Genomic DNA, 22,314 nt, shown 5'->3' on the forward strand with positions numbered 1-22,314 from the left:
GGTTTAATGGCTGGTAGTGATAGTCTGATTTTGTTCAATGATGCGTTTTCTTCCTGGCTGATGTTTGATGGGTCAATGAGATAGGCCGAAACTTGTCCCATCTTGCTGGGCCTCCACCAAAAACAAAAATATTATTTCATGTAAGTGTCATCGATGAAGTAATGGCTCGCTCGATGTTGACAGTAAGAACAATACTTCCCTTAAATATAAATGAATGATGTATAATTTTAATAGTCCCTTCATTTTATAAATATATATCAGTCTTATTTCATTTTTAGTCCCTTCGAGTCTTGGATACTCTATTTTTATGTCTTAACTGAAGTGTAAAGATCGTTCTATTCTAAGTCTCATTTTAATGACTATTTTTTATGCATCATTATAGTTTCTGCTGTTCTTCTTCTCTTTTTCTCCTACGTTGCACATTTTTCATTGCTGATAAATTCAACATTTGTTCATTCAATCTACAAGGATAAGGATAACTGCAATAGTGCTATCGCATGAATGAGCATGTGAAGTGTTCATTCGAGCCACGGCTGGCTCCACAAGTTATTCCCATGTCAAGTAGGGTATTCGTCTGGGTAACAACGATGAAAGTAACCTTAACAACGTACATTTTCGCCTATAAAACTATGCCTCTCGGCCCAACACCTCGCTCTATCTCTTCCTCTTTCTTTAGATTTCCTCGCATCTCGATCCAAATCCAATCACTACTCTCCGAGGAGTGCGACGTCACTATTAGCATCTGTCTCGATCAAACGTTGTTTTCGTGGTTATTCCTTCTGTTCTGCTTCGATCGAACGACTTCTCGATTGCTGCTACGGATCTTCTGGATTTAGGGTTTTGGTCGCGCGCCGAGAGGATGACGAATGGGAAGCTGATGCCAAATCTCGATCAGAACAGTACGAAGGTCCTTAACCTCACTGTTCTCCAGCGGATTGACCCGTTCGTAGAGGAGATCCTCATGACCGCCGCCCATGTCACCCTCTACGAGTTCAGCATCGAGCTCAACCAGTGGGTGCGTCTCGACTGGAAAATTTCATCCGTAATTGATAAATAATGTTTCGGCGGGTTTTTGGTTGGTATTATTGCATCTGATCTGGGGTTATTTTGATTTACTTCAGAGCCGTAAAGACGTTGAAGGATCCCTTTTCGTTGTCAAGAGGTAGTTGGGAGTCTCCCTTATAAGATATTACGTTTTGTTATTATAGATTTCTTTTGATTCGAATCTTAGGTACCCGTGAATTCTTGTTGTCCCTCACTCCGACAATTGCTCTGGTAAAGATAGGATCAAGCGTTATATATATTTGTATTCTTCTTCATGTTATTTTCATAGGGCATTGGCTTCTAATTTGCTTCATTGAAGTTATTTTTTTAGTTTTTAGTTTTTGTAATCTTATTGTTGCTTTCACTTTAATTAATTTGGTTATTTCTTTTATTGCCAATTATGAAAAGAATTAAGTGCTTATGTATTTGCAGGAACACACAGCCCAGATTTCAATTTATCGTGATGAATAGACGTAACACAGGTTGGAAATTGATTCATGTTAAAGTCATTTTTTAAAGTTCTTTTATTTATTTATTTTTGCAGTTTTCTTAATATTTTTTTGTTAGGCTTCTTCCTTTATGCTGTGTTTTGTTGGAAGGGAGGAAGACATAGGAGCTTTTTTGCAACAGCCAAAAAAAGTTCTTGTATTTGTGTATATACCACTGTGAATTAGCAGCATGTTTTAAGATGTGCTTCAAACACATTCTAATTTGTTAGAAATGATTGATAGTTTCTTGAAAAGTGCTTGTATATTCTCTGTGATTTATCAATTTTGGTAGCCAGGTTCACTGTATGTGCTTATTTTGGTTGACAGATAATCTAGTTGAGGATCTTTTGGGAGACTTTGAGTATGAAGTTCAGGTTCCCTATCTTTTATACCGAAATGCAGCTCAAGAAGTAAATGGCATATGGTTTTATAATTCACCTGATTGTGAAGCAGTGGCAAATCTCTTTAGCAGGTACGGTGCTGCTAAAGTGATCCTTGATGTGTCAATTTGCTCTTGATCACTTCCATAAGAATATTCTTGCTTATTCTATCCTTTTATACCCATCTTCTTGCCTAAATGCAAATATATACCCATTCCCATATTCTATTACACAAAGAACATATTAGATTTACTTGCTATGGATGTTGTTTCCTATTTCATATTATGTAACTTAACATTATTTTAATATTTTGTGAACTTTATTTTAAAATTATGGTTTGGGGATGGATTGATTTTTAATTTGATGTCAAACTTTTGCCAAATCATACTTATATTTTCAAATGTTCATCTAGTTCATTTTTGTGTTAATCCACCTTATTTTATTTAAGTCCATCAGTAATGATGAATAAAAGAACATATATTGAGATGTTTTATTGATGAAAAAATAACATGTTTACTCAAAACCTTTGCTCAAGGATAGTGTATTAACTCGCTGCTCTTCAATTTCATATGGTGGATTTCAAAATACAAACAATTATCTGGTGCATCATTCTCATTTCTATATATTTCATACTGAACGAAATAAAGGATATGAAATTAGGCATTCCTGTTCCATTCATCCTAATTCCTTTTTTATGATTCTATGTTGGCAATCAAGCCATACTGTTATTTGGCAATCCTTTGAAAGAAATTGGTTATCAGTGGGAAAGTAAAGGCAGCAAAGAACATTACTTGCCAGCTGTATCATGTGATGCTTTTTTGATATAGTTCATCAATGGTTTACGTATTGCTAGTGAAATCTAGTTACCATTTGGAGCATCTACCTTGGTCAAGAACAATCAAGCTTTTATTTGACCATCTGAATCATTTTACAACCAGAAGTTTATTTGTAGATAAGAATGTTGCTTGACATCTTTTACTTCATGGATTATTTCTTATCATTAATGTACCAATATTTATTCAAAACTATCTGAAAGTTTATTTATGTGCAATCATATATTTGTGCAATGTTCTAATATCCAATGATGTCATAAAAAAGATTCATGTGTCCAGACAAACAAACAAAAGGGTATAGGTAAATTTATTTTTTTATGATTTGTAAGCATCGATATTCCCAATCTGGGAACCATCAATTTGCAGATGCAGTTTTTAAAACTTCTATTGATCACTGTTTTATTCTACATCGCAGCTGGGAAGTCAATGTCCAAGTAACAGATCCATCACTTTCTAGTTATCACTTACCAGATTTGTGTCCATTAGGTAGATTTTGCTGTAGATGGGACAAAGTTGAAGCCTCATATTTGTTCACCTTTAATATTGGATGGTATTGGAAGAACCAAAGCATAGCATCCCATAATGGGAATTCAATTTCTATCCGTTGATCTGTTTTTGATGGAACTTTCTGAAATCGGGTTTGCTTTTGCAGCTGATTGTTTAGCATAACATATGCTATTAACTGTTACTCTTTAATTGTGTGATCCTTGCAATTGAAACTTTAGACATAGGAAGTGAACTGCAGTCTCGTTTCACACACACACACACACACACAATTGAAACTTTAGACATAGGAAGTGAGCTGCAGTCTCGTTTCATTTATTTCTATGCTTTAGACTGATAGTCTTTCTTTTATTCAGGATACTAAATGCATATTCCAAAGTGCCACCAAAGTCCAAGCTAACTTCTAAAAGGTATCTTATATCCTTCTGGTAAATTTATATTTCAGAATATGAGGATAGCATTCTTTCAGAATACGTCCATTCCATGTTGACAATTAGCAATTCCTTTACTTTTGGTTCTGTAGAACTCCTATGTGACACTGACTGGTGACAATAAAAATAATGGTCTTTTCCATGCATTGGAATGGTTACTAATTAGTTAATGGTTCGTGAAAAATTCCTAGAAACAATGAGAATCTTCAAGTGGCTCTTAGGCCAACTTCTAATGTGTTACTTCAAGTGTCTCTTTCAGTTGAAGGATGAAAAAGGAGCTTGTTGAATTTTTTAGAAAAACATAGATGAACAAAGGAAAACAGCAATCTAAAAATAATAATACATGAGCAAACCACATTTATAAAAAGAAAAAAAAACATGTTCAACTCAGATGAAGGAGTGGAGGTCCCTTCTCCATTTATCATCCTCTTGTTTTTAGTCTAAAAGCTGCACTAGACACGACACAATTTGACACTAGCACGACACTGACCTGGTCGACTCATTTAAGTGTTAGGCTAGGGATCGCACGATTCATTATATGCCGTGCTTGAAGTTAGCTTTGTTCGCATGACACTGGATGATCGACTCGTGTAGGCACAGGCCCATCGGGCCAAAAAAAATGGAAAAAATATAAAAAATCAGAAAATAGGAAGAAAATTCAAAAATACAATTCGGAGATGTCTATAGGGAAATTTTAAAATTTTTCAGATTTTTTGGGGGTAATTAGGTGAGTTTAGGTTTAAGGTGATTGAATGCCCCCAAATTAGCCATTTTTATTCAAAACAAAAGGTATTTTGGTCTTTTTGCCCCTTTGACCATTGAGACTCTACCTCCGCTCGTCTTTCCCAACATAGGCTCGTCCTACAAGTGGATCGTGTCATGCCTGGCCTGGCCTAAACCAGGCCACTAGTTCAGATTAGGCGCAAATGAAGAAATGGTGAGATGAGAAGAGGGGAAGGAGATACTGAAAGAATGGAATATGCCATTGCCTATTATTCTATAAGTGGCATAATCATGTATAAAGATAAGGCTGGAAAAAAAGAAATTGTTGGAAGTTTTAAAACTAGGTCCACGGATGAACAAACTAAAACATGAACACATCAAAATTAATACATGATATCACAGTCTTGAAAGAGAAATTACATGACATGCACAACTCAGATTCTAACTCACATCTCCCTTCTATTTTCTAGTCTCTTCCTAAAGATGTGTGTGTGATTAGGTGTGACTAAGGAAAAGGTTAGATGAGAAGAGAGAAGGGAAAAGAGGGAAATATTGGAATATTGGTAGCAGCTGGTCAGATGGAAGAGACTATGGCATCTATTAGTTGTGCACGCACACACTCTCTAGTAGCATTGACTAAGCCAACCCAACCATTGACTGGACAAACCAGAAAGTGAGGCTATCTGGTTCAAGATTCCATCTGGTTTCAAGAACATAGGTAGCTGGAAGGTATGGTTGTTGTTGATCATGTGTTGATTTGTTACTTTTTTCTGCTGCCATTGTAGAATTTTGACAATTATGGTGTCATAGTTTCATCGATCCACTGATAACATATTTCCTATGGTTGATCACATGGACTTCAGCTTTATGGTTATAATAAATGGTGGTTTTATTTCATAAAATAGCTTGGATTCTCTATCTTTTTTTCTTTTTCAGCTCCTTGCATTCACATCAGATGCTGATATTTTTCTCTCCTTATCAATTGCTTGAATTATAGATGATAACATCATGATGGCTGTGTGACATGTTATTTTTTGTGACAGTGAGTTTGAGGAGCTTGAAATTGTACCTACTTCATCTGTCATTGAAGGCCCTCTTGAGCCAATAACATCAGTTTCTGCAGCAGCTCCTGATGTTGCTGATGATGCATTTGTTAACTTTTTCAGTGTATGTTTTCTGCTAAATAGTTTCCCTTATCGTGCTTCCTATTGGTTGCTATTTATTGTTACTACTCATTGTTTGCTATCATTGTATGTGCTGCAGTTCCAGACTTAAGTATTGTGTACTACAAGCCACAGAGTTTGTTCTTCAGTAACTTTTCTTGACATAAACACTTTTATTTTTCTCAGAATGCTACAAGCACTGGAAATGCATCAAATGCAACAGTGGGCAGCCAGTTATATCTTGCTGCTGCACCTGTTCCTGTGACTACTCATGCGCCAAGTGTCAATCTGCCTGTTTTGCCAACCGTTCCATCAATTCCCATTCCCTCTGCTTCATCTGTTCCTCTAATGAAACCCCTGGATAATCTTGAATCTGGAAATGGGAGCGGCAGCCATGCTATGAATCTGGTGAAACCTTCATTTTTCTCACCTGCTTTATCTTCTGCACTGGTAATGCCTCCAGTATCATCCTCTGCCCCTACATCTCCGCCCCTCTATCCTCCAGTTACACTGCAGCAACCATATGGAACTCCACTACTTCAGCCCTTTCCTCCACCTACTCCATCTGCATCGCTTACTCCTAGTCAAAACATTGGACCGGTTATCACAAGAGACAAAGTTCGTGATGCACTATTGAGCCTTGTTCAAGTAAGTTTCTTTCCATTATTCTCCTCATTTGCTTTACCATTCTTTCTTCATTATTAAGTTGTCATTGCTTTTTTGGATGTAGAATCCAACTTGTTTATTCACAATTGCATTAACTGATTCTTTTCTGTGTGGTTTGCTTTTGTCTCATTTTGTACCTCCACACCTGAGCTGAAAGATGTTCAGTGGACCTTGAAATCCTTTGATGTGATCATTAGGTATTATAGCTCATTTTTCGTCTAGTATTGTTTGTAACAAGAATCGTCTATAAAGCCTTTTATCCGATAGTAGTTTTATTGCTTTCTATCGTCTTCAATCTCTATTATATTGATTTTGTTCCTTTTTCACTTTCCTTTTAACCCTTCTCTTTTCTGTTTTTCCTGCTAATATATTGCTCCGATTGCCTGGTATCTGATTTTTCATTTATATTTGTTGTGATATTTATGCTATTCACGTATATGCTGTAACAATCACGTCACTTGTGATCGATATTTTCATTTAATATTTATTTTGTTCTGATTTTTCATTTATATTTAATATTGAAGTTTGGTTTTTCAATTAATAGTTGAAAATTGCTTTTAGTCTCAGATATTTGTCGCCATAGAATGCATGAAAACAGATGTAAAAGATGATTTATCATGTTATATTCTTTTGTATATATTAGTCTGATTGTTTTGCTGAAAATTTTGCCCTTTGGTAGGTGAGGATCTTGATTTTTTTTTTTTGGTTAACTCACTTAACCATTACGTTTTAACAGATACTATATAGGAAAAAATAAAATAGAGCAGACACATCTTCTGAAGAAGGAAAGTATTGGAAATACAAAAAAATGTTGGACACTTAAGATTTTGATCAAATTTCATAAACATAAGCATTAGTTCAAATAAGATGAACCCTTGGCTCGGTTATGCATGTAAACCATATAATTCAAATTTTAAAATAGGTGCTTTTGCTTTGAACTCTGTTTTTTTTTTCGCATCAAAAGTTGCATCATGCAATTCTCATTTATTTTCTTAATTTTATTTTATACAATGTAATTTTCGGATGCAATTTCTGATGACTAGTAGGACTAGCGGAATTCTTTTTTAAAAATGATCTCCACATAGCCAAAGTCGAGCCTTGTTCTTGTGTAATTACTAGACGGATTATAAGAATCTTGCTTATCCGTGTTTTTTGTTTTTGACAGAATAACAATTTTATTGATATGGTTTATCGGGAGATGCTTAATGCGCATTATTCCTTGTGAATGAGCTTTTGGCAAATGGAATTGAGGTTGTTGCTTTGTTATGGTTGCTAATGACGCAGCCTTTTCTTATAAGAGCTATCGTAAAAATTGCCAATCGAAGATGAGGACATGGAACTTTTGTTTATATTATTATTTGGGGGTTGTATATGAGTGGGAACATTCCAGTCTTAACTTTGGTGTGGTACTGTTATTAGTGGTAATTAATCTAATATTTGTTTCTTCGTTGAAATTCTATTCGGTTGGTAATGTCTCATTGTCCTCCAAGATTAGTGTTAAGAAGAGATCATAGAGAATAAAGCTACCTAAGTTTGTGTCTTTGTAAGCCCTAAAATGTAATACTGAAGAGAGTTTCAATTAAATTTGTTAAATTGGGAGTATAAACTTAAAAACTTTCAATCAATCAATGCCTTCTGAAGTTACTCTCCTCTTCCAGGCTAGGGGTAATATTCGGTTAAAATTGAATCGAATTGAATTAATCAAAAATTAAATAAATTGATTTTTTTTAAATCAACTAAATTCGATCAAATTTTTCAATAAAAATTGAATAAATCGAATTGATATTTAATTGGTTAATTCGGTTTTGACCGAATTAATCAAATTTTTTTAAATATTATAAAAATTTTATTAATGAATTAGAGATTTAAAAATTTATTTATTTAAAATTTATAAATTATTTTTTTAATTTGATTAATTCGGTTTAACCGGATAAAAAATTTTAAAATCGAAACTGAATTGAATTAATCGATTTTAAAAAAAAAAGATAATCAAAATTCTGAAATAACCGAATCAAATTTTTAATTCAATTCAGTTTAATCGATTTAATCAAATTTTTGATCATCCCTATTCCAGGCCTTCCTGGACCTCACGAGTGACAAAGATGTCTAGCATATGTATGAACTAACACTAACGAGTACAGTAATGAGATGAGATGGAGTAATGAGATGAGATGGAATCAAGACGGGAATCCTTTTTTTTTTTTTTTTTTTTGTTGTTGTTGTTGTTGTTGTTTGTGAACCTTCAATTCTACTTGTTTACATTATACTAATTACTGCTTAGTCTTAAAAAAAAAGTAAAAAACCTAGATAGTTTAGTAACCAGGAACTCTATTTAATCCTTTTAAGCACTTATTTTTTTATAACATCCATGCAAAATATAAACAAAAGTAATTTATACATGGAGAAGAATTCAGAAGATGACATATAAAAGATAATTAACAAGGAGTTATATGTAATTGGGGTTTAAAGAAAACCTTCTACATGGAAAGCTCCTCTTCTCCCAAAGATCCAATAGGGGTATACCTCTCAGTTACTGTTTGCATTAACATTTTAATTATTTTGGATTTGTGTGTTTAAATAAATGTCAATTAGTATTTCTAGAGATTTGACCTATCCACCAGATTGACAATTAGAAATAAAGCCCATTTATTCAAAGTATAACCCATTTAATATTTCAGTTACTGATTTACATATATACGAACAGTGCCTGTTCATGTGACGAACAGTGCCTGTTCATGTGGATTTATTCCTATTTACTCACGTAGCTACAAATAACCCCATTATTTGGTTTAGCGATCTAAAAAAGAGTGATGGACTGATAGATAAAATGAATTTGACATGAGAAAAAAAAGCAAAATTTAAACAGCATCCAAAATTTTTAAAATCATCCTCCTTAATCTTTTTATTAAAAGAACATATATAATAATATTTATTCGGTAAAAGTAATTATCTTTTTTGTTAAGTATTATGTAAAATTATAATAATATTTTTTTGTAAATTTAAATTTAAACATTTAATTTTATTGATATGGTAATTTTGTTTTAGTAAATGAATTATTATTTTTTTACTAATTGGACGGTTAAGTAGAAACCGTAAAATTATTATTATATTTTTTTACAAACGTAGGTATAACTTTTTTAAGTAATTGTTTTTATATTATATTACATATTTTATAAAAACGTAATAGTTTTTGTTTGATTTTAATATCATATTCATATTTTTATCAGTTAAATATTTTATGAAATCTTTTTATAAATTAAAAATTAAAAATATTTTTATGAATTTTTTATTTTATAAACTTAAAATTAATTTAAAAATCACATGAAAACCTTAAATGGATTAATTATTAGTGGCATTAAGCTTCCAGTCATCTTAATTCTCTACTTTACAAAAAAAAAAAAAAAAGTTTGCCAAACAACACAACCCTACTGTGCTCACAGTGTCAATTTTCTCACTGCAATAAACAAAACCCAGTCGGAAGCTACAAGTACTTGAATCCTACTTGAAATTTACCATCCCAATGATCTCACATGATCGACCTCACGATCATTTGTGAAAAGAAAAATCAAAAAATTACAGTTAGCCATTATGGAGAGGACATTGCCTTGACTTTGTCGAGATTCAACTCTTATTTACTTCAATAAATCTGTCCTATATTAACCAACTCAATCGTGTTTCGAAAGTTACAAGTACTTGAACTCTACTTTAGCAAAAGGCCCTACACGATCAATTTCATGATCATATGTGAGGAGGTAAATCGAAAAGTTACAGCTGGTCACGACGGAGAAGGACATTGTCTCGGCTTTATTGAAATTCGACCCTTGTCTACTTCAATAAATCTGTCCTGTCATAACTATAACTCAACTATGCTCCAAGTTATAAATACTTGAATCCTAACTTCTATTGTACATGGGCTACTTCTCGTTTATTGATTTCAGCCAGGGGCGGCTCAAGCCTACAAGGGGCCCTAGGCGAATGTTTTTTTAAAATAATTGTTATTATTTTAAAAACATTTCTCTCACTCTTTTTTATTCGAACTTGAGACCGACAATGGTGGATTTAAAATTTTTTTAAAATAAATTAAAATATTAATTTTAAAAATAATTTTTTTATATAAAATAAAATTAAGGACTTAACAAGTAATCTAGAATAACGCAATTGAGTACCATAATTAAGAACACTAATTATGGTAATAATTCCCTCATGCTTCTTGTTCGTCATTTCTAGATTTGTAAACGATCTAGAATTAATAAAAGAAACTGAAATATGAATATTTACTCTTGTAATAGATCCGGAAGAAATCTACCTTAGTAGTCCGTCTTGTCCCCTCGAACGATTCATCAAAGGACTCGTAGAACAGCTGGTTCAAACACGAAAAAACACTACCTAAATCTCAGCAACAATAATACTGGAAGTTAAGGAAGAAGGAAGCGAAGGAAATTCTGGACATACAAAGATCGCGTTGTCGCTTGACTCTGCTGCGCGTAGCTTAACTCTGCAACTCTGCTCGTTACCTGCCTTGAAGGAATTCATTATTATCCGCCCACTCAGAAGAAAGAAGACTCGGCTAAGTTGGGAACAGGAGTCAGGAGGCGAAGCCTTATCTACTTTATTAACAGGAATTACTTTTTCAAAAGGAACAGAAGAGGAACAGGAGCACCTTTTTCAAGCAACGAATTTCTCTCCTTTTGCCCTACTCCAAAGAAAGCCGAAGACCCAAGACCCCCGGATCCGATGCCCAAATATGGGGGAAACAGGACGCAATCAACAGCAAGAGAAATGGAGCGGCCGTCCTACCCTAAATCTCAGCGAAAATCAAGCCGAGGGAGTAAGGGACAGCTTCGAGGAATGCCGAACGCAGTGAAATCTCAGCGAAAATCAAGCCGAGGGACAGCTCCGAGGAACGCCGAACGCAGTGAAATCTCAGCGTCGAGAATGCGGCTCCGAGGAACGCCGAACGCAGAACGCAGGGAAATCTCAGCGCCGAGGGACAACTCCGAGGAAAGCCGAGGAGCCTGCTTGAGCTCGCTGCTCGCGTCGAAGAAGAAGGAAGAGGGGAGATGAAGAGGTGAGATCGGGCCATCGGGGTATTGAAGAGGCGAGATCGGGATTCGGGAAACGCAGCGGGAATGCGAAGGGATAGCAGCTGGATGCCGGATCGGAACTTTCCGGATCGGATTTTAATAATTCTGCTATCCATTAACCTATCCATTAACCCTAAATATCTTAATTAGATGGGCCCCAATTAAAATTGGGCCCTAGGCACAGGCCTTACCGGCCTATGCCTAGAGCCGGCCCTGATTTCAGCCATCAATACAGGCACAGGCTTCAATTTATACGTCTGCTACCCAATTTTAAATCCCATTAAAGCATTCACCTCTTCTCGATCATTTCTCCATTCTACATATGAAGATGTTTAGAAAAGACAATGAGAGGGAAGGTAAGGAAGCAATTAACAGGTGCAATAAAGAAGTATCTGTTCTTTAATAATTAAAAGAAAGCAATGAGCCTGGAATATAATTACTTTTCCTCTATATAATGAAGCAGCGTCGCAGTTGTGGTGGAGAGCCAAATCCCACCTCCCTAGCTACTTGGGGATTGGTAGACGGGTTGTATCACGAGCCGGAACAATCATGGATATATGGAACCCAAGGATGGAGCTGAAGGTGAACATGGCGGGGAGGCATAGGAGGGCGAGCGGGGGCGGCGGTCGAGGAGGACACGTCGGTGTCGCCGCCAAGCTCGTGCGTGTAGGAGGAGGAGGAGGAGGGGCGGGAGAGCAAGTCCCTGGAGACGGCGACGATGCTGCTCGCCGGATGCTCCCGATGCCTCATGTACGTCATGCTCCCCGAGAAGGATCCCAAGTGCAAGAGCACGGTCCTCGTTGACTTACATTGCAGCGGCGGCGGTGGCGCCGGCACTGGCAAGTCGAGGAGGAGCTAGTGCGGGCTGAAAGAATTCCATCGAAGGCCCCGTTTTGTATGAAAAAAATGAATCCTGATCGTGTTTGATCAGTTGTTTGCTGCAAAAAGTGTAGTCAAAGAATGGAAGATCCAGATTCATCCTTCATAGAACTCTTTAATCAAGATTGTGATTCCAATCCTGAAGATTTTTGTAAGCCGTCAGACCTTCACCATTTCGTTTTCGAACTCTAATTAATCTTCTACTTATAGTGAGACGGCGCCTCATCTCTAGCTAAAGTTATTTTTGCCTCTCTCTTGTAAATCGTAAGCCCTTTTTTCCTCCTTACGTCCTGAAGCGACTCAACAGCTAAACTTTATCCCATTTTATTGTCCATTAATCCAAATTAATTAAAGTAGATGTGGAGTAGGATTATTATGGTCGTCAGTGGTTGTAAGATTGAACTGCAGGAGATAAACAATCTTTTTTACAATTTAATCGATTGATCTTTCCGGTTCAATAGATTTGTAAGAGCATTGGTTACGGCCACTACAAGAAAAATGATTTTAGAAGACACTATCTAATGAGACATTTTAGTTAAAATGCATCAACATGTAATTTTTGAGGCACTTAAAATTTGAGTGGCATTTTTGTAATAAAATCATGAAAATTATAATTTTTTTATTTTTCTTTTCCTTTTCATTTTCCCTCTTCTTACTTCACAGAACCCTGATTTTGCCGATACCACTTTTCCTTCTTCTTCCATCGATCATTCCCGTAGCCTATAGCATCAGTCGATCATTCCCGCAGCACCAACCGTCCATTTCCCCACCATCAGCCGTGTAAAATACCAAAAAATTATAAGGGCTGATTTGTAATAATACAAATTATTGCCCTAAATGTTGGGGTTAATTATGAGGTAAATGGACTTTACCTCTAATGGGTTTAATTAACCTAAATGAATTAGATTAGTGGGCTAATTGATAATAAAGGTTAATGAATTAATGGTTAAAGACTTATTGGATTCAACCCACAACCCGTTAACCATAAAAACCCAACCCTACTGTAGCTTCTCATTAACGAAGGAAATCGCGAGTTCCCTCTCCCGATCGCGATTCCTTCGCGTGACCACACCTCCGCAGCCAAGCCGCCGGGAGCTTTCGTCACCCAACGCCATTGCCGAAGCGGAGGAATCGCCGGCGACTAAAGGCTGGATCCGTTGGGGATTGGCTTTCGCTGGAGGTGGCTGGAATCGCACGAGTGGTGGTGGTTCTGGCGACAGCGAATCGAAGAAGAGGAAGAAGATCGGTGAGTGGATAGCAAGCTTGGATTTCTAGGCTTTAGGGTTTCTTGATCTCATTTCTATGATTCTTCCGGATTTCAGATTCGAATGTTGGAATTAGATTGATTCCCTGTGTCGGCCGCAAGGAGGAAGAAGGGGTAGAGGTGAAGATGGTTCTAGGGCACGGATCTGAGGTAAGCTTCCTTGTAAGGCAAATTCTTGGATTCGTGAGATTTCTTTGGATTTAGTTGGTTTCCTTGGGGTTTTGATCGACAGATCAGAGGAACCTTCTGTGGGTTTCGGATGTGAGAAAGGAAGAAGGAGAACTTGGATCGGCAGAGAAGATTGGAACTAGAGCAAGAATAGCTGATCTTGAGGTGAGTCCTTGTTTTAAATCTAATGTTGCTATATGCGAATTAGATTGAATGCATTGATCAGAAACTAATTAGGTTGAATTAACTGTTGATTAACTATTGTTAGATCGGTTAATTGATCTGTTGGAATTATCCTTGAACTGATATGATCAGTTAAGTGGGGTTGCTATTGGAATGTCTGATACTCTTGATACACTGTTATCGAGTAACATCTATAAATATATGAATATTTCTTTTAAAAAGTATTATAGATACTTTTGGATGCTTTCTGATTAAGTCACAATCAATCTCTATATGTATTTTGTCCTCTTGTGGAACACTTTAATAGAGCCTATATGTATGAAAGCTTGGTTGCCCCTATACAACTTCATTTATAGAAGCATGGTGCTGATCAATGAATTCAATCCAATTAGTCCTCTTGTGTAAACATTTTGATCTCAAAGCAACAACGACATGTTGCTCAAGGCGTTGTGGGTGGCTTTGTTCAGTTAGATTAGTCCGAGAAGTTGGATCAAAAAATAATTAAAATGTGAGGGAAAATATTCCTTAAATCTTTTTTAGCAGTTCAAATTAATTTGTTCAGTTCAAATTAATTTGTTATGTATTATGCTCATTCTAGCTATTTTAATAAGACATGGAGTAAAAAAATTACAAATATGTAATATTCACTAAGCTGCAAGCATCGTTACAAATTTCTGGATTGATATTTCTGGCAATATCTTTAAAACAAATGTTCTCAATTAATTTGCCAAGAAGCTAAAGCAAGCATATATAGGTTAGTTAGTATCTAGATATAAACTCTGGTCGTTAAACAATCTGCCATGGGATAGTTGCTCAAACATTGTGGTTTGGATAACGTAAACTCAGATTTGATAAACACGAATATGATAAGCATGGATATTGATAAACAAAATACCCAGTGAATCATTTGAAACGTCTTACTTTTTCAATTAATCTCCATATAATTAATACTATATCATTAGGAATATCTAAACCTTCAGATCAATTATGTTAATTATTTCAAATGTAAATATCTTTGCTTAATTGTTGTGGACTTGTCTAAATATAACAAATGATATTTTAGATAATTTGATTGTATTAGGATAGATGAACATTATGACATGGTGAATGTTTTTACTTGATTAAATTTAGCCAGTGAATGCCTTGTCTTTTAGTCGATGTCTATCTTTACACGCCTCTCGTTTTATCGAAACTTATTTGACCAGTTCTTGATTCCTTCAGCTGATAAAATGGAAAGTGAAGTATAATTTTTGATCTCTTAATTTGACATTAGACTTGTTTAATTTCTTTCTTCTTTTCTTCTGACCACTTAGCTTGATTTCTATCCAAGAAAAACGTACGGTTAACTACATCAGTCCTCTGCGAGTGCGTTGACCAAGCTTCGAAGGGTGCACATATTTAGGCTGGTATTTTACTGCTTTGAATCCACCAACAAATAATAGTCAAATTATTAAAGAACTAATAAAAAAATATTTAGAGTGCCAGTACGCAGCGTTGCATGGTCTGGAAAAAGATTGGTAATTATTTATTTTGTTGTAGTCTTGTAGACTCTGACCTCGTGAATTTTGTCTTGACTTTTTTGTCTTCAACGTAACAATTGTCCCAAAAGGACTTTCATTTCATTTTAGCTAGCTAGGATTCCTCTATTTCAATAAAAGACCCAGTAAAACTCAGCTTGCATCCTGAAGAACTTAAGTGCTCTCACCATGCTTCTATTTTTCTGGATATGCATGCCATATTACAACAATCAGGAATTAAAGCTCCTGCAAAGAAAAAACTTCAATCTAAGGCCGTCTCTTAGTTGCAACTTGCAATGGGAAATTTTTTTTGAAAGAATGATGTAATCTTCGTTTTTCCCCAAACAGCTGCAATGAATTGCTTGAGGAGGAAAAAGTCTTACAAAAGTAGAACAAAGCAGCTTGAGGTTTTCCAATCGCTCATTCACAATCAGGTAGAGAAATGCATTAGTCTTCCGATTTCCAAGTTCTAGCTGTGAAAATTCAAGAATTTTAATCATAATTTATGTTCTATCTTGTTCTTGTAGGAGCAAAAGCTAGTAAGATTCACCGAGGCAGCAAAGCTCAAAAGACAACAAACACTCATCTGAAGAGCAGCTGTTCATGGAAACTGAGACTGACTTGCTGATTCTACTTGTTCATAGATATCATAACTACACCGATTGGTCGATATTTGAGCAAATGCTCTCCAACTTGTTCTAAACTAAACACCCTGTAAAGTATGTTAATGTGTGTATAACTTTTGAAATTACATAATTCTTAATTGAGTTGATATAGTTACGTTTGTCATGCCTCAACATATAGCAGATGAGACACTTTTTCATGCCTGAAATTTAAAAGGCATAATAAAACGCCTCAACATATAACAGATGAGACATTTTTTCATGCCTCAAAAGAAAATTTAAGAGGCATAATAAAACGCCTCAACATATGATAGATGAGGCACTGTTTTGTGCCTCAAAATGTAATTTAAGAGGCATAATAAAACGCCTCAACATATTATATATGAGACACTATTTTGTGCCTCAACATGTAATTTAAGAGGCATAATAAATTGCCTCAATATATGGCAGGTGAGACACTATTTTGTGCCTCAACATGTAATTTAAGAGGCACAATAAATTGCCTCAATATATGACAGGTGAGGCATTATTTTGTGCCTCAAAATGAAATTTATGAGACAAAATAAAATGTCTCAACATATAGCAGATGAGACACTTTTGGATGCCTTAAAATGAACTTTAAAAGGCACAATAAAATGCCTCAACATATAGCAGATGAGACATTTTTTCATGCCTCAAAAACACTTTAAGGAACATTTAGTAACGCTTCAACAAATATCTGTTGGGGCGCTAGTATTTATTGTGACACCCGCTTGTACGACGTTTTATCCTAACGCCTCAACAAATCAAAGTGTCACAACATAAATCTATTGAGGCACTTTTTGAGCGCCCCAACATACAATTTTTGTTGTAGTGGGCCCTGGAAAAGACAGTAGTTGCGAAGTCCATGTCTGAGAAGACAGTGCAACAAACACGATATGGGAAGGCAACACGAAAGCCACGTGTGGCTCAACTCTAATCACTAACGTAAGCAAGCAAACAAGTTATTGGATCGAGTAGATTTCCATCGATCAGACGTCGACGCTGCACCGGGTGCTCTGCTGGAACCGGTAGTCGTAGGATCCAGCTTTCAGCACCAGCAACGCGGGGCAGTTGACGTGGAGGTGGTACCGGCCGGAGATCCACGTGCCGACCTTCCACCGGAGGCGGCCGTCCACGCGCACAGAGAGGAGGACGTACCCCGCTTGCTGGTCCTGGTACAGAGCGGCGGCGAGGTTGGGGTCGAGGGGGACAGCGGCGCCGAAGAGGTAAGGGGACCAGACGACTTTTTCGTGGGGGGTCAGGTAGACGGCGGGGAGCATGGTGGAGGCGGTGATCTGCTGACTGTGGTAACGGGCGTAGGCCACGAGGCGGTTGTAGTAGATCCCGATGCGGTCGTTGGGGTTGCGAGAGGAGAGGGTGACCTGGAGGACGGAGGTGAGGATGGCGGCGTCGGCGGTGAGGTTGAGCTGGACGAGGGAGGCGTCTTGGAGGTAGAAGCGGGGCCTGCTGGGGCGGAGGACGAGCCAGACGATGAGGACGACGAGGAGGATGAGAGCGATCAGGACGAGGATGACAGCGATGATTCGGCGGTAAATCCGGCGCCGCTCGCACTCGCCGTCGTTGTGGCCGCAGTCCCTCTTATCCGACATCGGCAATAGAACAATCGATGCTTAATTTGATCAAGAAGAGAGAGGCAGAAGACGGTTTGGCAATTCACCGGGGTGTGGCTTATAAAAGTGAAGTGGCGGGTGAACCAGCAGTTTTTCTAATTTAGCGGTAAATGGTAAGAAATCAATTAAATAGGCTTCGCTGAAATTTGAAAGCAAATTAACCTTGTCGCTTTTGCTAAATAAGAAATATAAAACAACAAGATGCTGCTGGTTTTGGCTTATTGCTTGATTTTTCTTCATTAAAAAACGAGAAAAAATAAATGACAAAAGAGTAGGTGATGAATGCTAGTTGATGGGTGATCGTGGAAGGCGACGGATGTACTCTATGATCAAGACTTAGTGATCATAATATCTAGTGTTTCGATTGGATATCGTGGACGGTTAAATCACTAGTCAATAATATGCCACCTTAATCTTCATTGATCTCGCCGACAAGAAAATTTAAGGAAGAAAAGAACTGAACAAACGAATTAGCAGAATGTCAAAGATTCTCGACAAGCCACTCCGATGTTCAAGTCAGAAGTCGTGAAATAGAGAAGGAATGATGCTTAGAATGTATGAGATTCAAGAGAGAGTTTTTGTACCTGTCGAGGAGTCTTTATACTCACTGAAAAATATATTCTTGTAGACGTAAGCTATGTCGATATCTGAAGAAATAGGTTCTGTACATTGCTAACAAGTGGACAGATAGAGGAACATCTAGGGGGCAAGGTCTGTGAACCTAGTAATCGCCTTATAATCTGTTCATGCAGATTATTCTTGTCTTCTAGTCAAGAATGGAAACTGAGAAGGATCTAGGGGACCAGACCTGACGACCTAGTAACTACTCCTATCTTGCTGCAGAGTCCGTACGCTTGGTTGTCTAGCTGCTATGTTGTCCTTTGGTGGGGAGCTATGAGAGAGATGTTGCGCCAGAGTGGAGTAGAGTAAACGAGCTTACTGAGGTGGAGCTGATCGAGATTGAGAATGGAATTGAGCGACCGAGCTGATTAAGGCCAGGAGCAAGCTTGGGCGGCCGAACTGGCCGAGTCCAAGAGCAAGACTGGGTGGCTGAGCTGGCCGAGTTCAAGAGCAAGACTCGGCGGCAGAGCTAGCTGAGTCTGAGAGCAAGACGGGACGGCCGAGCTAGCTAAGTCTGAGATCAAGACTGGGCGCCCGAGTTGGCCGAGTCCGAGAGCAAGATCGAGCGGCCAAATGGGCTGAGTTCGAGAGCAAGATCGGGCGGCCGAGCTGATCGAGTCCGAGAGCAAGATCGGGCGCCCGAGCTAGCCGAGTCTGAGAGCAAGACCGGGCAGCCGAGCGGGTCGAGTCCGAGAGCAAGACCGGGCAACCGAGCAGGTCGAGTCCGAGAGCAAGACCTGGCAACCAAGCTAGCTGAGTCTGAAAGCAAGACCGAGCGGCCGAGCTGGCCGAGTCCGAGAGCTTTATAAGGTCAGATTGAATGCAATCGCCGTTGGACCAATCAAACAGGATCTGGTCCTTAACCTAATGATTTATCAGGTCAAATTGATTATTGACTTCTATTTTACCACGTTAGGTCAATAAAGAACCACCGTACCACCAAGTTAGAAAGAACTTAAATGTCTCATTTTAATATAAAATACATAACGAAACTAATTCTACGTTCTTACATTGACGCTCTACCCCAAAATGTTCACGCAGTAAAATGAGAAACCAGTTCAAGCACAGCGCTGTACTCTTTTTTTTCACCTGCCGCCTTCAAGAGACGCCGCCAATCCATCAGGCACGTTAGGGATGCTTCCCTCTGTGTTGTGGTTGATCGTCGAGCTTACACCGGAATCTCCATCAGCTGCTTGCCAACCACCCACCAGCTGAAGGAGAGGTTTGCCCATGTCGATCCCCCAATACTCATCATCCTCGTCGCCGTCGACAGGCTTCCATTTCTCGACCAGCGGTGCGAGTACACCCACTGCATGGCACATGTCAGGCCGCCGGCGGGGGTCTTCTGCAGCGCACTGACCTGCTAGTTCAGCGATGATACAAATGTTGTCCAAGGTATCATCTGTAAGCGTGATTACTGGGTCGATTATTTCCTTCAAAGTTTCCTTGGTGCTCATCATCCTACGAAACCACACCCATAAGTAGCGACTTGGTTCAGGACGAGTCTCATCCAGAACCATCAGACCAGTCAATAGCTCCATCAGCACTATTCCAAAGCTGAACACATCAACCTTTACTGTAACCTTCCCGGTCGCTGGTTCAACCATGGCAAGAGGATTTAAATTAATCGAAGTTGTATTATATACAAGAGTAAAAGATAAGTAAACTGGAATACTGAACAAAAGTTGCATACCAGCATACTCTGGAGCTAAATACCCAAAAGTTCCAGCAAGTTTAGTGGCAAGAGAATGTTTTTCATCAGGGGCAAGTTTGGCTAGCCCGAAATCTGAAATTTTAGCCCTGTAGTCATCACTAAGAAGTATATTAGATGACTTGAAATCCCTGTGAATAAAGCATTGATTAGCAAATCTATGGAGATACTCAAGTCCCCTAGCAACATCCAGTGCAATGTTAAGCCTCTTCTTCCACGTCAAAGGCTCCAACCTCTCCTTTTTCCAGTGGAAAAGATGCTTGCTTAAAGCCCCTTGGGGCATGTACTCATAAACAAGAAGCATTTCATTCTCTTCCGCAGAGTAGCCCAATATTGACACCAAATGACGGTGGCGGACTCTTGAAAGAACAGCAATTTCGGCTTTGAATTCGTTCCAACCTTTGTTACTCAGCACTGAAGATTCTGTTCGCTTCACTGCAATCATCGTTCCATCATGTAACTCTCCCTTGTATACAATTCCAAATCCTCCGCGGCCGAGCACATTCTCTGGGGCAAAATTTCTCGTAGCAGCACGGAGAACCTGGATCGATATCACCAAGTTCCCTGCTTCAATCAAATGTGCATCTGTGTCGTCACTGTTGTTTATTCTAAACAGCTCTCTATCAGCTGCTCTGTTATTAGCATTATTTGCAGTTGCAATTTTGATTAGTCCATGTGGATCAGAAGAATCTCTAGGACGAGCAACCATGCTGAATGGTGGAGAGCTATTCTTTTTCCATTTCTTAGAGTAAAAAAGAAACAGAACAACGATTACAGTAACTAAGATGACCACTATAATGGGAATAACAATAACCAAAATTTTTGACCTGGAAGAAGATGAGCCACTCGAAGAGCCTGGCGTACCAGATGATTTATTGCCATCGAGAATAACAGTGACTGCACTGGAGAACTCTGGAAAAGGAGGTGAAATACTGTTCAAAGAAAGATTCAACAACTTCAACGATTTCAACTTAGTCAAGCTTGAAGGGATTGTGCCAGTGAGATTGTTGCCTTGAAGAAAAATCTGGGTAAGCGCATCCAAGTTCCCAAGTGAAGGGCTAATGGTGCCATTCAAATGATAGTTTGGCAAGTTGATCACAGAAACTTTGCCACCAGAACAAGTTATGCCCAAAGCAGTACAAGAATTGTTCGTAGACCAAGAGGCCATAAGATTTTGCGGGTACCCAACACCGTCAAGGAAATCCAAGAGTGCTGAAACCTCCGGAGGGCAAGGAGCTCCAGGCACGGATTGGCAAAATGAGTTCCCGGAATATGTGAAGTCGACGAAGTTCGCCTTTGGAATCGGCCCCATGAAGTCGTTGTTGTCCAAATGCAACGATTGAAGGTGCGACGAATTTGCCAAGTCAACTGGAACTTGTCCAACCAGCTTGTTGTCGTCGAGCCATAGGGTGTGCAACGGCAAGTCCGAGAAGCTCGCCGGGATCTTGCCGGTGAGGCTGTTGGACGACAGCCTGAGGAGGCTCAAGGAGTGCATATCGCCGAGGAAATCAGGCAGCGGACCGATGACATTGCAACTAGAGAAGGACAAGTTGGTGAGCATAGCCGAGTTGGCCAGATCCGGCGGAAGAATCCACCCTGTGCTCTCGTTCAACGGGTTATTGTCCAAACTGATCACTTGCAAGCTATCGAGGCCGACGAAGAAGTCGGCCGGAATAGAGTCGAACTGGTTGGTTCCAAGGAAGGCGATCCTGAGTTTGGAGAGACCTTTGAAGGAGGGAAGAGGCCCCTGCAGCTGATTGCTCTGGAGGCCGATGTTTTCGAGCATGGAGAGCTTGTTGAAGTCGGCGGGGAGAGAGCCATTCAAGCCGAGATTCTTGGATTGAATCTGCGTGACGCGGGAGCCAGAGCAGAAGACGAATTGCCACCGCGGGGTGCCGCATGGGTCCTGGTTGTCATCGGGCCACCCGAGAAGCTCTGCGTTGGTTAAACCCTTGCGAAACTTGTCGAGTATCTCGTAGTCGCCGGGGTCGGTGGTGCCGCGGGCGGCCGCCGCCGACGCGGCGAGGAGAAGACACAGAAGTAGGATTTTTATCGGATTCCGGTGCCCCATTCCGTAGATTGAGCGCGGACGGCGCGAGGACACTCAATCTTGAACGGTGCAAACCATCGCCGAGAATCGAGATCGAGCAACACGGTGCAGTTTCAGAGTCCTAGCAGTCCACATCAAATACTGACACCGATATAAATAAATATACTACCGAAACATCGAAAAATCGAAATCGAGAAGAAAAAAAAATTATACTCACAGAATAATCTTCCACCTCGAGAGCATGGACGAGAAGTTTCTCTATCAGAGACTGCACAACCCGTCGAATTAGGGTTTCTATATCTCTTCCAAACCCCGGAAAAAAAAAACACG

General features: G+C 38.8%; 4 protein-coding genes across 4 annotated transcripts; 2 read left to right on the forward strand and 2 right to left on the reverse strand.

Annotated features, from left to right (window-relative positions):
* Positions 1-677: 677 nt before the first annotated feature.
* On the forward strand, positions 678-7,628 carry LOC141833543 (mRNA-decapping enzyme-like protein). The gene is made up of 8 exons (XM_074721019.1): positions 678-1,015; positions 1,122-1,162; positions 1,477-1,526; positions 1,860-2,004; positions 3,606-3,659; positions 5,447-5,570; positions 5,753-6,214; positions 7,398-7,628. Exons 1-8 carry the CDS (start codon positions 860-862, stop codon positions 7,455-7,457), a joined length of 1,092 nt encoding a protein of 363 aa, XP_074577120.1. The 5' UTR covers positions 678-859; the 3' UTR covers positions 7,458-7,628.
* Positions 7,629-13,137: 5,509 nt separating this feature from the next.
* On the forward strand, positions 13,138-16,092 carry LOC141833949 (uncharacterized). Its single transcript, XM_074721439.1, has 5 exons — positions 13,138-13,441; positions 13,518-13,609; positions 13,692-13,792; positions 15,676-15,761; positions 15,855-16,092. The coding sequence occupies exons 1-3, from the start codon at positions 13,138-13,140 to the stop codon at positions 13,722-13,724; spliced, it is 429 nt and encodes a 142-aa protein (XP_074577540.1). The 3' UTR covers positions 13,725-13,792; positions 15,676-15,761; positions 15,855-16,092.
* Positions 16,093-16,746: 654 nt separating this feature from the next.
* LOC141833701 (NDR1/HIN1-like protein 1) lies at positions 16,747-17,615 on the reverse strand. The gene has a single exon (XM_074721189.1). It carries the CDS (start codon positions 17,579-17,581, stop codon positions 16,961-16,963), a length of 621 nt encoding a protein of 206 aa, XP_074577290.1. The 5' UTR covers positions 17,582-17,615; the 3' UTR covers positions 16,747-16,960.
* Positions 17,616-19,230: 1,615 nt separating this feature from the next.
* Positions 19,231-22,308, reverse strand: LOC141833176 (receptor-like kinase TMK3). The gene is made up of 3 exons (XM_074720562.1): positions 22,202-22,308; positions 19,917-22,125; positions 19,231-19,817 (listed from the first exon to the last, which is right to left on the reverse strand). The coding sequence occupies exons 2-3, from the start codon at positions 22,003-22,005 to the stop codon at positions 19,309-19,311; spliced, it is 2,598 nt and encodes an 865-aa protein (XP_074576663.1). The 5' UTR covers positions 22,006-22,125; positions 22,202-22,308; the 3' UTR covers positions 19,231-19,308.
* Positions 22,309-22,314: the final 6 nt, after the last annotated feature.

This window comes from Curcuma longa, chromosome 8 (genome assembly GCF_044706935.1).
Source record: "Curcuma longa cultivar G26 ecotype Majalengka, Jawa Barat chromosome 8, ITB_CL_G26_1.1, whole genome shotgun sequence".
NCBI lineage: Eukaryota > Viridiplantae > Streptophyta > Magnoliopsida > Zingiberales > Zingiberaceae > Curcuma > Curcuma longa.